Genomic DNA, 15,867 nt, shown 5'->3' on the forward strand with positions numbered 1-15,867 from the left:
TTGTGCTGAGGCTGTAATGTCACTTTTTCATTTCCATAAAAACCTTTAAAGAAGTAAAATTAACACTAATCTTTTACTTCCATATTTTCATAAAAATACATCTAAATATGTGCAACTTTAAACCTGCATGTGGGAGGAATGGCAAAGAGAACAAAAACATGCAAAGTTTACAAAGCATGTGGCTATGGACGCAGATCTGATAGATTCCTCTTCATACATTATATCATATATTAAAGAATCCACTTAGTATAAATCATCTCACATACAATTTGAAAGCCCTGTACATTTGCGCATATGATTCTCTGAGAGGTACTGGGTGGTCCATGCATGCATGAAGTGTTACCATCCTCCTTGAGTGGAGGGTAAGACTTGCACTATATAAACTCCCACTCTGAGTCTTCTCCCGTTACTCTGGGTCTGGAAGGGCTAGCAAAGAAATCAAGGATGAAGCTCCTTTTTGCAGCTGCCTTTGCACTCTTTGTGCTTTCTACATTTGACAAGGCTGACTCTTCAGCTTATGACAAGATAGTTGCCCACAGTCGCATCAGGGCAAGAAAAGAGGGGTAAGCTTATCAATCTTTTTCTTTTTTTTTAATTTGGAGGGCTTTTTGACACCCTTGTAATGCCATATAGTTTCATTTTGCATACTGTATTCTTAAACTCTGAGAATTACAATATACAGTATAATTTCTTTACATTTCTGTCTTTTCAATTTTGGTATAAAGTCAGCTACATTGTTATGCCTTGTTCATTAATGGCATATCATGAGATGTTATTAAATAAATTGACATCTGGTTAGAAAAAAAAATCAAGTCAAACAAACCTATTTCATATCCAGCATGTAGGATGTCATTGATATTTAGAAGCAGGAGGGGCAGTTGTAAAATAGTTATTCACACTTGAATACCTGTGACTTACCCAGCAGGGCAGATTGTCATGATAATTTATATATAACTTATTTTATAGTTTTCCATAGAATCTTACCCATGTGTTTTACCTGTTAATTAATGCTTCACCCTTAATTCTCACCAGACCCAATGTCTGTGCGCTCCAGCAAGTCATGGGGACCAAGAAGAAGTACTTCAGCACTTGTCGTAACTGGTACCAAGGGGCCATCTGTGGAAAGAAAGCGTAAGTGCTGTTTCATGTTTTCAACAGGACATGTTTTTTCTCTTGTTTAAAGATGAGCATTACAACCACATGTCCAATGTCTAAAAACATTAACATCAGCATTTCGGGGTTTTTTAAGTTTTTGAAAATGTAGCAATTCCCTTCAGTGTCTCCTTCTTCTTCTCCTGCTTCTTTAAGAGCTTTCATGGAAACTTGAATGTTTCCATAGAGACCGACATCTGTTATCTTACTTTGAATCAAACTACCGCTTAAAATGAAAAACACATTTATGGACGCAGCCCTAAATCCTTTGTATTGAAGAAAGTCCCGTTCGATCCTATAAACTGAAAGTTGGGTTTTTATAACTTAGAAGCCTGGTCGTTGTTGGATGCCGCAGTGGTGAACCACTGATTCCAGGATGTGATGTGGCTGCAAAATGTTGACTGTATTCATGAATGGAAAAGTGTTCAGCTCAATCATTTAGACAACCTCTTTTTCTCTTATTGTTCCAGCCCTCTCAGCACTTTTGTGCCTAAATGTGGATCAAAGCCATGGCTATTTTACAGTCTTGCCCCCTTCCCCTCGCTCACACGCATATTCAGCTTGCCCTCTGTGCTTGCATTATGCCAAAGTCAAGCCTAGCTCTCTGAATAGGCTTAGCTCCTCATGGTGAATACACACTGCTCACTGAACTTGCCAAATAATAACGTTGCAAACAGCCAAAGAATTTTATCTGTTTCAATGGATCTAGATTTGTAAGCAAAAGTTGAATTTAAAGGGATTTACTGATTTACAAATGTTCCAGTGCATTCTTGATAGGTCCTTGAAAAGGAAATTTGGTACTACAGATTCCAATTTGAGTTACACAAATATTTATTCAAGCAGAGCTGCACTGGAGTTGACTTATATAGTTTCAAAAAAATACAGGTTGATCTTTATAGGGTTAATTTTGTGTCTTTATTATGCAATCAAAAAGAATAGGTTTGAAAGCAAAACTTTCCACACTGCAATCAAAAAATGTTTTAATGCAAATACAAAAGTTATGTTTGAAAATCTGAATGTTTGATTTGCGAATCCAAAAGTTTTGGGTTCACAAACGAAACTTTTGGGTATAATGATACCCATCCAAACCTCCCATCACACCTCCAAACATGACCTCCAAAAGCTCCCAAGATAAATCCCAACAGCTCAAAAGCATAGTAACAAAACCATTTTCAGGATAACCGTTCAATTTTATGTTTTTTTCTTTAAGTCAGCATATTTTCTATAGTAGTACATGAACACCATGAACACATACACCCACTTTAGACATCAGCGTCCACACAGATTAGGAAAGCATTACCATCTTCGGCATAAACAAAAAGGCTAACTCACTGACCAAGATGATCTCATCTGGCTTCAGTTGCACTTTTACAGTAGTTTCTGGCAGTCAATGCTCAATCTAACTTTATTAATCCCAGCCGAAGTTGTCTTCCCCAACTGAGGTTTAACTCAACAAATGAGAAGATTTCTGCTTCCAGAGCAGCTCTGTCTCCAAGAAAACTTTGAACAAGCAAACTGCCCATTAGTGATGGGTTGAATTGGAATAAAGCCACATGTCTTATATAATGTTTTACAAAGTGATCGTGAATATCAGTGGAACAGTTCTTTTATAGAGACGCTGACAAATCAAAAGTTTCCATATCCACTGCCAGACACAATCCCTCTGTGTGGGAGAGCAATGTAGCGAGGGTTTTGCTGACTCTGCCACAGTAGGACTGGAGTGATCTCATCCCCGTCCCTCCAACTCCATTCAAGTACAGCTATTTAAGAGGTGCAGTTAGCCATGACCCCGAGGCCTCAGTCTGTAACCTGTGTGAGACATCAGCAGTGGCTTACAGCCATAAAAACCCACTGCAGTAAATGAAACACATTTCTACTTGAAGTCTGTCTTTTGTACCCAAAGACTCATTGATTGCTGGCTGTCCACTGTAGATTCTTTCTGTGTGTCGTACATTTGTTCCATGGTACTCACCAACATTCACCTGTGACATTTTGAAGTTATGAACTTGTATGAAAACGTGGACTTGCTATTTGTCATGATTATCTTAATCATGTTGAGCTGAACAATGGGAAAAGAAGCAGTTATCCTGTTACAGTTTCCTAACAGTAAAAACTGGGCAGCCAACAGTAATTAAGTCTGGGCGCATGCGGTATAGTTTACCCCCAGTAAGGGTACATCTGTGGTGATTTTCTTTTTGTCCTGTGGGTTTTTTATTGTTGCATACCCGTTAGCTATTTGAGGTGAAGGTACATCTCCAAATGTCTGGTCTTCCAAGAGCTGGAAACAATGCTATAGTTTCAACATGTTCGAGCATGCTGACACAAGGGGTATAGTCATGTTTATATGTAGCAGCTGCATTTTGAATTATACTATCCTCCTCAGGCTATGGTGTCCAGCAGTGTTCACGGTTAGCAAAGTGGAAACACTGCTTCTCAAATGTCTGCCCAATAGCTAAAATTTGTTTCTCATTTATCTAAAAAAAGAAATAACAATGGTCATTTTGTATGTTCTAAAAGTCTGTGTGAAAAAAGCCGTAGAAATTCTGGCGACAACTGAGTAATGTTGTTTTTTAGATTAACTCCAAGGTTTTCTGAGACCATCAAACCCTTTGAATGTTCCTTGTGTTAACCAAGTTTCCTACGAATCGACTCTAATTATATTGCAAGCCAAAATTATAAAGTTGCTGAGGTTAACCAAATGCCAATTAGAGTCTAAACTAATTGTTTAGATTCAAAGAGGAGGTCTCGCTAATATAAATCTACTACTGTAATGGTAGCATAATCCTACAGGCACCTTTTCCTTTAGATTTTGGCTGAAGCTGTTGGATCACACGGTCTGTTTGTGTAATGGCGGTTATAATGAGGAACATGTGGAAACAATGTATAAACCAGACCAACGCTGCATGATGATTCAGCTTATACATGGAGACCAGAAAAATACAAATTTCTCACACAGCTCTGTTGAAAGACTCCTCAAAGATGTGCCCCTTTTTGATGTGATACCCACATTTGATGTGTGTGTGTTTTCCTACAGGACTGTGCTTTATGAGTGCTGCCCCGGGTACATGAAGATGGATGGCGTGTCCAAAGGTTGCCCTGCAGGTACAGTGTGTTAAGTGTTACATTTAAATAAACACATCAGGGTTACATGAGGCAATGTTTAACAACTGTAGAGCAGCTGTGTGCTATTTATGAAGTCAGACTAAATAAAAAAGAGGAGGATGCTGTTTCATATTATCAACATGTGTAAAAACTTAGGTTTTTAAGCCTTAAATGTTTCAAAGACATGCTTATGCTTATTTTTAATGTCTTTCTTAGTGGCCCCAATTGACCATGTGTACGGCACCTTGGGTCTGGTGAAGGCCACCTCAACCCAAAAATACTCTGACATTTCTAAGCTGAGGCCTGAAATTGAGGGGTCTGGATCCTTTACCTTCTTTGCCCCAAGCAATGAAGCTTGGGAGGAACTTGATGAGGTGAGTCAAGGACAACAGCAAAAGTATGTGAAACTTTGTTGTTTGTGAGGTCTTAACATCTCATTTTCCTTATCCAACAGGACATGAGAGCTGCACTGGTCAGCAATGTGAACATCGAACTGTACAACGCTCTGCACTATCACATGGCCAACAAACGCCTTCTGACCAAAGATTTAAAGAATGGAATGACCGTCACCTCGATGTACAATGACCTTGGTCTCTATATTAACCATTACTCCAATGGGGTAGGTATTACCATTCAGTACTTTCATAGCCATTTTCTTGTACTTTTCAGTGGTATAACATTGCGGTGCATGTCATGTGCAGGTGGTGACTGTAAACTGCGCCAGGATAATCTATGGCAACCAGGTTGCAACCAATGGAGTTGTTCATGTCATTGACCGTGTTGTCAGCGCTGTTGGAAGCACGATCCAGGATGTTATCGATGTTAACGATGACCTGACAACTCTAAGTGTAAGTACACAAATAGAGGGATAGTAAATATATAAAACCGTCAAAGACAATGATTCTGTAGTGATTGCAAACACAGTTGCAACACTGTTAAAATAGGTTGAAAGCATGCAGAGCCATTTATCACTCATAGACAATCAAGACAATCGTTGTGTTGTTACATTTATCCTGCCTATGTTGTTTCTACTGTACTCCATTGTATTTTATAGTATACCTAACATACAATAAATTCATCAGGACTTAGTTCTTAACGCTGGACTGTCGGAGAAGCTGGGTGAGCCAGGACAATACACTATGTTTGCCCCGACCAACGCCGCCTTTGACAGTCTGGGCGTCGATGTGTTGGAGAGAATTCAGAGCGACAGCACGGCCCTAAATGGTAAACAAGACCTTTATCTTTAGAAGTCTGTTTCTGTTCCTAAATGTCCACTCAAGGCTGTTTAAACATTGCAGCAGAAACTGGGGATTTATATTAACAGTAGAAAACTGGGACCATATTTATCATTAATGATGAAGGAATGGGAAAGGACATGCAGTGGTTCCCTGGAAACACGTCTGCTAGACTTGGTTAAAGGTTTTTTTTTTCTCATGTTGAACTTTAATTCAAAACAGATGAAGCCACAATGGATATGGAACTTACACACATCTGGCACACTGTACATAACAAAGTTATGTCAAAGAGTAATAAAAATAAGTCTCTAAGTTTCTAGTCATGCATGAAATTGTGGCTGGAAAGTTAAACAGCGCGACACGTCATTTGACACTTTTCTCTGTTTTTAAGAATTACACATGTTGTGTGAGTAGGTAATTTACATTCTTTAGGCACAAATATCACAGAGAAAACAACAAATAGTGCAGAATCTTTGCATATTTGACATTAGCTTGTTTTTAGAGGCAGGAAACAGCTGCTTCATTGAGCAAGATGGACAAATTGGCAACAACCCAAAGCTTTTTATTAGCCCACAGCTTACCCTATGATGTGAGATCACACCATTTCACAGAAAGTTAAACAGAACTCTGAAGAAATCCCAAGTTTTCTCATTCAAGGACCCCAGGGATCCAAAGGGTCTCCAGGTTCCCAGGGTGCTTCTCCTCAGCTGCAGTTTGAAATGGGAAAACACATAAAACAGTCCATGTAGACAGCTGACCTACTCTGCATTGAAATCAACTTCTACCTATACACAACAACACATTAATTTAATATGTTGTCTCTCTTCTTCAGCTCTCCTCAAATTCCACCTCCTGAACTCGGTTCAGTGCTCTGAGGCCATCATGGCTGGAAGCTCTTATGAGACCATGGAGGGCAACAACATCGAGATCGGCTGTGATGGCGAAAGCTTAACAGTCAATGGCATCAAGATGGTGCTCAAGAAGGACATTGTCACCACAAACGGTGTCATCCACCTTATTGACAAAGTACTTATGCCAGACTCAGGTAAAACTCCTGCCTCCTCTTTTCCTCTGGTTAGAGTGAACCTGGCTGTAGACATAAATCCATATATTTTACCAGATGTTTTTATGTAACTTTATTTAAAGGGGGTTGGGATTTTCTGTGCTCTTTTAGCCAAACAGGTGATGGAACTGGTGGGGTCTTCCCAGTCAAAGTTTGGTGACATGGTGTCCGAGCTTGGCCTTTCTGCCGCCATGAGACCAGAGGCTGAGTACACTCTGCTGGCTCCCCTCGACACTGCCTTCAATGGTGAGTCATATACTGATTATACAGCTGGCCAAATATGATACCTGGTTTTACCACACTCAGTCATATTCTCAAATATTTTTTCCCCTCGTATGCTGACTCATAAATAGTAGAAATGTACATATTTGGCGCTTCAGGGGAATTATGGATTTATTGAGACCCTGCAGAAGCTACATGCCATGTAACACCAAAAACCCACTCCCCCAGAGAACATTCCTGAACTTCACCCGAAGGGAGTGGAGATGTTTTGTTTCTGTTTCAAGAATGTGTAATTAGTTGAGGGTGAATGCTTTTATCTTTATCGACATTCAGTTTTAAATAGGTGTAAGGAATGCAAAAGAGAGTAACAGCTGGATATAACAGGAACCTTACATCCAAAGCACAAGTTCTTCCATGTTCAGCACCTACTAATCATGTCTCATGACCGACAGAAATGTGTAGTAAATCAGGTCACTGAGAGCAGAAATGAGTTTGCTCACAGCTCGAGCTGTGGCAGCTGCTGCTGCTGTCGGGAAGATAGTGGCCAAAATAATAACAATGACAATATGAATGGCTTTTCTGTTGCTAAAGCCAAAACATTTGATTTAAATGCATAATGGTGCATGTATGTTTGATCTAATGGTAATTTAAAGCATTTTCTCGGCTTCAGATGAAGTGTTGTCTATGGATCAGAGTAGGCTCAGGATTATCCTGGAGAACCACATCTTGAAGAATAAGCTTGTCCTGGGACAGCTGTACAATGGCCAGCGGCTGGAGACCATTGGAGGAAAATTTTTAAGGGTTTTCATCTATCGCACAGTGAGTTCTCTTCTCTGAAGTTTTGGCTGAGTGCCATTAAACACACACTTTATGCATTACTCCTATATCATTTGACCATTAATTCCTCTGTCTTTGAGATGTAACATCAATCCCTTGCCTTTAACCTTTGGATTATTTCTGCAGGCTGTGTGCATTGAGAATTCCTGTCTGGTCAGGGGCAGTAAGGAAGGAAGCAATGGGGCCCTCCATGTCATGAGGAACTTTCTGAAACCAGCGGAAAACACTATGTATGAGATTCTGACTGGAGATGGAGGGTTCAAGTGAGTACAAAGCAAAGTTGGAGAAGATGGACTGCGTTATTAAATGCTGCAAAATACTAAACCACATGTTTTTGAATCTTTCCATTAAATCCGCATGGAACATATGGGAATGAGAAAGTGCTGTTGTTGCAGTATGTCAGTCCTTAGTGGTTTCTCAAACAGCCAACATACTGTTTTCTCCTCTGGGCTGCAGGATCTTTTTGTCTCTGATGGAAGCTGCTGGCTTGACCGACGTGCTGAGACAGGAGGGAGACTTCACTCTGTTCGCCCCACGCGATCAGGCTTTTGCTGGTTTGAGCGGCAGTGATATGGAGTTGTTGAAGAGTAGGTCTCCCAGACTCCCTTTATCTCTAGATGTGTTTGAAGGTGTTTCTATCTAAAGATCAAGAAGATCGAATAATAATAGTTCATGTGTATGCTGAACTTCATTTCAGGTGACATAAATGCACTCAGAACCATCCTTCTGTATCACATTAACAACGGTATCTTCATTGGTGGCGGTTTGGAGGGTGGAGTGACAAACCTTCTTAAGTCTCTCCAGGGCAGCAACCTCAAAGTGATGCTTGTAAGTATTTAGTGCACTAAGACTGAACATCTGTTATCTTAAGTCAATAAAACTTTACCTGGAGCGGTTCAGGCTTTACACCTTTTTTAAGCTTTTATGTTAAAAGAAATAAAAATATATTTTAATTATCAAGTTAATTTAGGGTGGCGCCAATCTGTTAATGTCTGATAATATCTCAATCTCAATTTGAACTCAGTAACTTCAATAAACTAATAACGATAAGTGTTTATTGTAAACTGCTCAGTCTTTAAAATACATGTTCATTCAAGCCCCTAATTTTATGGTTTTCTTGTCTGTAATTGTTTTAAATGTCACCCCCAGGCAAACAACGCTATGCAAGTGAATACTGTCCAAGTCCCTGAATCTGATATCATGGCTTCAAATGGAGTCGTTCACTTCGTCAACCAAGTCTTGTATCCTGCAGGTACAGCTTCCACCCAGTCAACTTTTTATGTGTTGTTAATGTGTGCCGTTAAGATTCCTGTCGTTTTTGTAAATCCCAAGAGATGAACTCTGTGAACCCTTTTTATAACCGTTGTAAATGCTCAGCTGCAGTTAACGCCCTCCGCTTTCTTCCAGATATCCCTGTTGGAAGCCAGGATTTCCTCATGCTATTGAAGAGGCTCATCTCTTACATACAAATCAAGGTGTCATATCAAAAATTTACTTCTTTTTATTAAAGCTGCGAGGCTAAAGGGCAGGGTGCAGGATTTTTATATTCCATCTATGGCTGCCAAAATCTTACTTATGTAACTTATTATAGAGTTCAAGACAAGCACCTGCTTGAATACCATCTGTGCAGAGCATTGAGCTTATGGTTTTGAAAAAAGGGCGTAATAATGTGTTTGTTCTGAGTGAACTTGTCAGTTGGTTTGTTCTTAATTATGATAATTTCCCACATGTTAGATAATGTTAGGATTTCTTTGCAGCATTCACATTTTTTTCACTAGGTTGATGCTGTTCAGCATTTTATAATCTGCTATAAAGAATATTCTTACTTTTTTTTTTACAGTACATTTCAGGATTCAGATATCAGGAAATCCCCCTTACATTTATGAGTAAGTAAAATAATATTATATTCATTCTTATGTTTGTTTGTTTTTTTAAATACATTATTTTCAATCTCATAAAAGGCATCATTCAATGTTAATAATGCCTTTATATCTCCTGTTGTCATTAGAGAGGATCATCACTGTCGTCCGGGAAGGTACAGTAATGATGATTAAAGAGTAATATCATCATCATGTGATTCCTAATCAGTGAAGTCTAAGAGTTTACATTTGTTGGGTCAAACAGTTACATTCAGAAAAAATCAGGAGGGTACTGACTGTTGAGACAGTTGAGACACAAACTGATAAACGACTTTTCCTTAATCCGAATAATTCCACACATATGAGACATCATACATACACATGCAGGGTCTGAGATAGAAAAACACTCAGAGAAAGACAAGACGAGCAACATTTAAAAACATTTAAATAATTTAAAAACAACAGCTTTGTGTAAAGCTCTTTAAAGTTGGTTGATTATGAATCACATTTTTGTCCTGAAAGCAACCTTTCAGATCCAGTGAAAGGTCCATTTGTTATGATACTTGCATACAAATGGAAAATTCTCTGTATCGAAGGGCCGTGCTTAACTGCCTTAGTGTCAATGTAGTGAAACAAGCCTTCTTTATTTGTAGTTCCTGATTTATCAGTCACCAAGGTCACCAGGGTCATCCCAGGGGAAAGCTCAATCACCAAGGTCACCAGGGTCATCCCAGGGGAATCCTCAGTCACCAAGGTTACCAGGGTGATTGATGCCCAATCCAACGTCAGAAAGGTCACCAGGGTCATCGAAGGGGATCCCATAGTCACCAAAGTCACCAGGGTTGTATCAGGTAATTAGTTTTGCTTGAATCAGTGTGTCATTCGTAGTTTTAGTATTTGTTATTGCAATTTATTGATTGAGATTTAATCATCTGTCTGCAGGTCCTCAGTACTCAGTCAGCACTGGCACCACCAATGTCGCCCTGGAAGGTTGGTGAAACTAATTAACCTAATTATTATTATTATTATTTTAAACCTTAAGACCTTTTGATCTTGTGATTATACTTATCAATGGATAGTCAATAAACTTCTCTGCATATCAGCCTACATAACATGGTTGGATGTGTGACCACGCCTTTTTCTTCTTCCTTCAGGAGACCTTTCAGAAATGACCACCTTTGAGGGGAATGTTAATCTTAAACCCGACGGAATTACCAGACTGATCCAAGGTGAGTTGTATCAGTTTCATTAAAAAGAAAAAAAAAAAGAATAGTAGTTTGTGACTTACATGTGTGTTTGCCTTTAATGCAGGCGTTTCAAGAAGAAACTCTTCCAGAAAGGTGTTAGGTAAAACTCAAATGTCCAGTGTTAAAGGAATCCTGCATTTTTAATAAATGCAAGCGTAGCCTGTGAGCAAGCTGTCAACTCTAGTCCGCTGCTCTGTCCACATTGCATACATGTCTCCCTGCATCATATGTCCATTGTACCCCTTCAATTATGGCTGTCTAACTTAAAGGAATAATTCCACCAATTTCTCATTTTTTTTGCTGACATTTAGATGAGAAGATTGAAACGGCTCTTATGTCTGTACATTTAATTTGTAACGATAGGCAGCTGCGAGTTAGCTTAGCTTAGCATTGGAAGGAGGCATAAACAGGTAGCCTGGCTCTGTCCCAAGGAAGCAAAAACTGCCCACCAAAACCTTTAAAAACTCACAAATTATGTTCAATCCTTCGGGGAAAGAAAGTAAGTCAATAACATGATTCATTGCGGGCTATGTGCCAAAATATTTCTCAACCAGGTACAGCAACTTCCTGAAGTCTCCACATGTTGCCTGACAACCTCACTGAGACTTCAGGAAGTGTCTGCGCCTGGCCAAGAAAAAGTCTGCCACATAAGACCCTATAAAACTTTGTCCAACAAAGACAATATGACCTTAATGAATACGTTTTGGAGGTGCTGGTATTTGGTAATTGTTACAGTTTGACAGAATAAAGACAGCTGTTTCCAGTCTCGCTAACTGCTAACAGGTAACAATGTAGCTTATTTAGCATACAGACATGGTAACAATCTTCTCATATTACTTTTGGCAATAAAGAAACATTTTTCCCCAAATGTCCAACTATTCCTTTAAGTGAACTGTGAACTGTCTTTCGCTGCCATGCTTGCCATCATAACGCTCATATGAAAGCTATGCTGAAGGTTGGTGCTAATGCCGCTGCAGCTGCTTTTCATACTGTTAAGCAATTCATGAGCCCTCCCTTCACATCATCATTCACCTGCAGGCTCTGAGTCTATACGTTATCATTACTCCCCAATCCCTGCTGTGCTGAGCTTGGTGTTGGTGCAAATTTTAATGCAGTTAATTTACTACATTCACATAATGATCGTTTCAACATGAGTTGCCTGACTGAGATGTAATTATTGTTCTTTCATTGTCCCTTTCTTTATCAGTTGGCAACAGGAAGCGGGGAAGGGACTGAGCACAGATGGATGAGAATATCAGCGTTGCAAAGGCAGAGAGAGACCCAATCCAGAGGTTAAAACTGGTGTTTTAATACAGGGGATACACCAATGTCAGTGATTTCAGATATACTGTAATGGGTATAGCTGACACAAACAAACCTATAACAATTTAGTGGTGCTTTGAATGTGTGTCTATTATGAGTGTGTAATGGCAAAAAAAACTGTTGATTCAGCATACAAACAGTGTTTTAATGAACATTTTGGCATGACTTTAAAAACAGAACAAGCCAGGGTTGTAATAAAATCTTTTAACTCAAAGCCATTAGGGTTGCAATAAAACTTTTCATTTCTAAACTTCACTATGTCTTTGCTAGAGGTGAAGGTGAAGCAGTAAGATTTTACTAGCTGGTTTCTGATGATCAAGTCTCAGCAGAAATTATGTTTTTTATAGATTTTACGTGATGTAATTTTTTCAAGGTTTATTGTAAATTTTGTTTCTGCTCGTATAATTTGGAACATTGTATGCAACAGGTTTTCTACTTTCGTTTTTGTTTCGTTTTTTCAAACATCTTCCAATAAAGTGCATTCTTTGATATAAAAATGCCAGTTTGCCAAGCCTCTGAAGAGATTGTTGTCTGGAGTCATTTTTTAAGTCCTTCGAAGGCTCTTAAGTAGTCAACATTTCATAAGAAAAGCGTGTCTAAAGTTTTTAATGTCCTATCTTAATATTATGCAGCTCGTACTTCCAAGTACAAGGTCTTAAAAAGTTTTCTGAGTGGCCCAGTGAGTTTTCTGTTTGCTCAAGAGGGAGCTTGGCAGCCCTCCTTTGTAAACCTCAAAGACTTTTTGTGGTATATAAAAAAGATGGCTTTAATGTGCAAAAACAAAAACCTTCTTCCATGGTTGATAGAAAGTTTGTCTCGCTTTCTAATACAATATATGAAATAACTTCAGTAAGTTTCATAATAAGAAAACGAGGCATTAATTATCACTAACAACATCAGTAATTGTGGTTTTTATTTTCAGAGAAATGACAATGAATACATTGAATGTGTAAATCATATTGAAGCTTGTGTTTTTTTTAACCGTGCAGCCAGTTGAAATACTTGCCCTCAGGTTACACGGATCCTGTGTGAGCTGTTGCGGCAGACTTTTGGTTCAGGCCCAGCTCTTCTGTTTTTGGCTCATGTGCAAAAAAACTTCAGTGCAGTTTATGGCTTCTTGGATCAACTTAAATGGATGAAAAGGCGAGCAACTGCCAAGAGTCAAACACAAACTCCTGCAACTTACAAACATGAAAAAAAAAAAAGGGGGGGGAAGCTGTTTTTTGCTCATCTGTGATTTTATGTTGAATATAATTTACAGCGTAAAACAACACACTTTATTGTGCCAGCAGCTGGTTAAGCACTGCTTGTAGTGATTAAGTCTATGTAGTCATTATCACTGTGTCTCCATTTACATGCTGTTTTAATTGTAAGTGAAACATTCTGCCTGTTCATCCAGTCAGTGGCCATATAAAAATCCAAATAATAACTTTTCTGCCAATAAGACAAGAGCTAGTAAGATTTGTTCTTTTATTGTTTACTACACAGAAACATATAAACTGTAAATATGATGAAAACATTCATAGTCGATCTTTAATCTTGTAAATTAAATGAACTGAGTCACACCTGCATTCAGCGGTTGTTCCAACAACTAATGTACCGACTGAAGCGCCCTTGCCAATGAGGTCACTCTTCTCATCTCTGATTAAAACATGTAGAGCTGACAAGCTACATGACTAAATGCATGTTGTGATCAAATACAGGTGTTCCATTAGGTATCTTGTCAGTATATATTCATTTGCATGCCATATTATTCTTACCTCTTGACTCTCACACTCTCACTTACTTATGCAAGAGTAGAGGTCCTGCATAGTTAGGGTCATGTTGCAATTCTGGATCAGTGAAACTTGCTCAGCTGCAGTTTGGAAATATGAAGGTGATGTTGTAACGCTCGTGATGGGAATGAAGTCTCTAAATCATTTATCCTCCTGTTAGTTTGTCCATCCATTATCTATGCCGCTTACCATGTTCAGGAACGCTGGGAGGCTGCGGCCTATATATCCCAGCTGTCATTGGGCGAGAGGTGGGGTACACCCAATCACAGGGCTGACACATAGAGATAGACAACCTTTCACACTCCCTCTCACACCTACGGGAAATTTAGAGTCAGCAACGAACCCAACAAGCATGTCTTTGGACTGTGGGAGGAAGCCAGAGTACCCAGAGAGAACCCACACTTGCACAGGGAGAACATGCAAACTCCACACAGAAAGGCCCCCTACGACCGAACCAGGGTTGGAACTAGGAACCTTCTAGCTGTGAGGCAACAGAGCTAACCTGTGCACCGCCATGCAGCCCCTGTTAGTTTGTGTTTTAGACAGAATTTTCCCATTTATTAAAACACAAAATACACTATTAGATGTTCACACATCACCAGTCACTATTACATTAGGTTTCACAGCAGAGAAAAAGTAACTACTCAAGCAAACCGCTTCAAACAAGCTACTCATGCTACAGAACGGGCAAAAACATTCTGCAGTCAGAACCAAAGCAGCAATATTTCATCCCTTTACGACATGTCTGAGAATGGAGAAAACATCTGGCAGAGGGTCCTATATGGCTTTTCCATTTGGTTTCAGATTTTTCACACTGTACTCAGCAGTGATCTCGCAATCAATTACTAAGTCATTTACGAGACCACTGATATCACCAACAATGGACTCCAGTTTCACTTGACTTGGCACGACAGTTTCTGCTCATCACTAACACCAACAGGCAGCTGTTTGCTCGACCTAACAGGACGTGAAGCCACACAGGCAGCAAATACATTCAGTATCTTAATGCCTAACAAGCTTTCATTTCTCTTTTAGGCTCTATTTGAGTTTTATAAGCTTCAAATAAAGCAGCCCTCGGATTTGCATCAATCTAAGGCTTTGAAACGAATCACAATTTTCAAACATGGTCTTACTGCCAGAGAAGTAAATTTGCTTGTGAAATTTATTTTCATGCTGAGAAAAAGACAAACAGAAGGAGAAAGAGTGATGCGGAATTCAATACTTAAATAAATACCCAATAGTTAATACTGGATTATATGTTTCCATTATGATATCAGAGTACTGGGCATGGGAAATAGCATGGGGCCTAACTGTATCTTTACTTCAGTGTCAGCCTTAAAGTTCATTTGGCCTTAAAAGAGAAGAAAAGAAAAGTGTGTGTTTCTTTGTGACGTCAGTAAATAACTTAAAGTGATAATCTCGAAGTTCTCAGTTTTGTTCTTTTTGGTGCCACTTAATGGTAATAAAAAGTAACCACGGGTGCATACGTCCAAGATAAATAGACGTCCGCGGTTGGCTCCGGTTATAACTCTTGATTTTCCTGGCTGACGGTCGCTTTCCTTTTGATCTGAATTTTCAATTATTTTTGAAGTTGTATCTGTAGTCATCCATCTTTTCTTTGTGTGTTCAGCCATAGTAGATTACTGTTTACTCGCAACACTTGCAGAGACCGGAAAAGCAGCCGCTTAGCTCCGCCTACCCTCTCTGGCAGACCAATCACTGCTGGCTGATGGAAAACGCGTCACTAACTGGGCACCGTTTGTGATTTTTCCTGTGAAAGTCGCATCATACACCCAGTCTGTAATACTGCAAATGCAAAGGCTTTCATCAGTGGGCCACAGGCTCAATCACCATTGTGTTACCTCATTCGGCGATAGATAGTGACTTAACAGACATTTATTTAAATGAAAATCTTTGAGATTATTACTTTAATTACTAATCAGACTCAGAAACTATAATGAATAGTTTGATGTTCTTGTCTGCAAGCATACCTCATCTGACCTACAACTGTAGGACTTGTGAAGTTCAGGCAAGGTTTCAGTCTGTTTTAAA

General features: G+C 39.2%; 1 protein-coding gene across 3 annotated transcripts; it reads left to right on the forward strand.

Moving 5' to 3' along the window:
• Positions 1-425: 425 nt before the first annotated feature.
• postnb (periostin, osteoblast specific factor b) lies at positions 426-12,560 on the forward strand. Of its 3 annotated transcripts, XM_069668592.1 has the most exons (22): positions 426-563; positions 1,033-1,131; positions 4,187-4,254; positions 4,471-4,628; positions 4,709-4,873; positions 4,956-5,102; positions 5,337-5,478; positions 6,322-6,534; positions 6,664-6,798; positions 7,445-7,593; positions 7,738-7,874; positions 8,068-8,198; positions 8,309-8,439; positions 8,761-8,863; positions 9,019-9,086; positions 9,452-9,497; positions 9,620-9,646; positions 10,124-10,321; positions 10,413-10,460; positions 10,625-10,699; positions 10,782-10,817; positions 11,925-12,560. In XM_069668592.1, exons 1-22 carry the CDS (start codon positions 445-447, stop codon positions 11,951-11,953), a joined length of 2,424 nt encoding a protein of 807 aa, XP_069524693.1. In that variant the 5' UTR covers positions 426-444; the 3' UTR covers positions 11,954-12,560. The 3 variants fall into 3 exon arrangements, with proteins under 3 accessions (XP_069524693.1, XP_069524695.1, XP_069524694.1); XM_069668594.1 differs by lacking the exon at positions 10,782-10,817; XM_069668593.1 differs by lacking the exon at positions 9,620-9,646.
• The last annotated feature ends 3,307 nt before the right edge of the window (positions 12,561-15,867 follow it).

This window comes from Semicossyphus pulcher, unplaced genomic scaffold (assembly GCF_022749685.1).
Source record: "Semicossyphus pulcher isolate SPU_LCO1_2020_fin unplaced genomic scaffold, fSemPul1.0.p SCAF_19, whole genome shotgun sequence".
Lineage (NCBI taxonomy): Eukaryota > Metazoa > Chordata > Actinopteri > Labriformes > Labridae > Semicossyphus > Semicossyphus pulcher.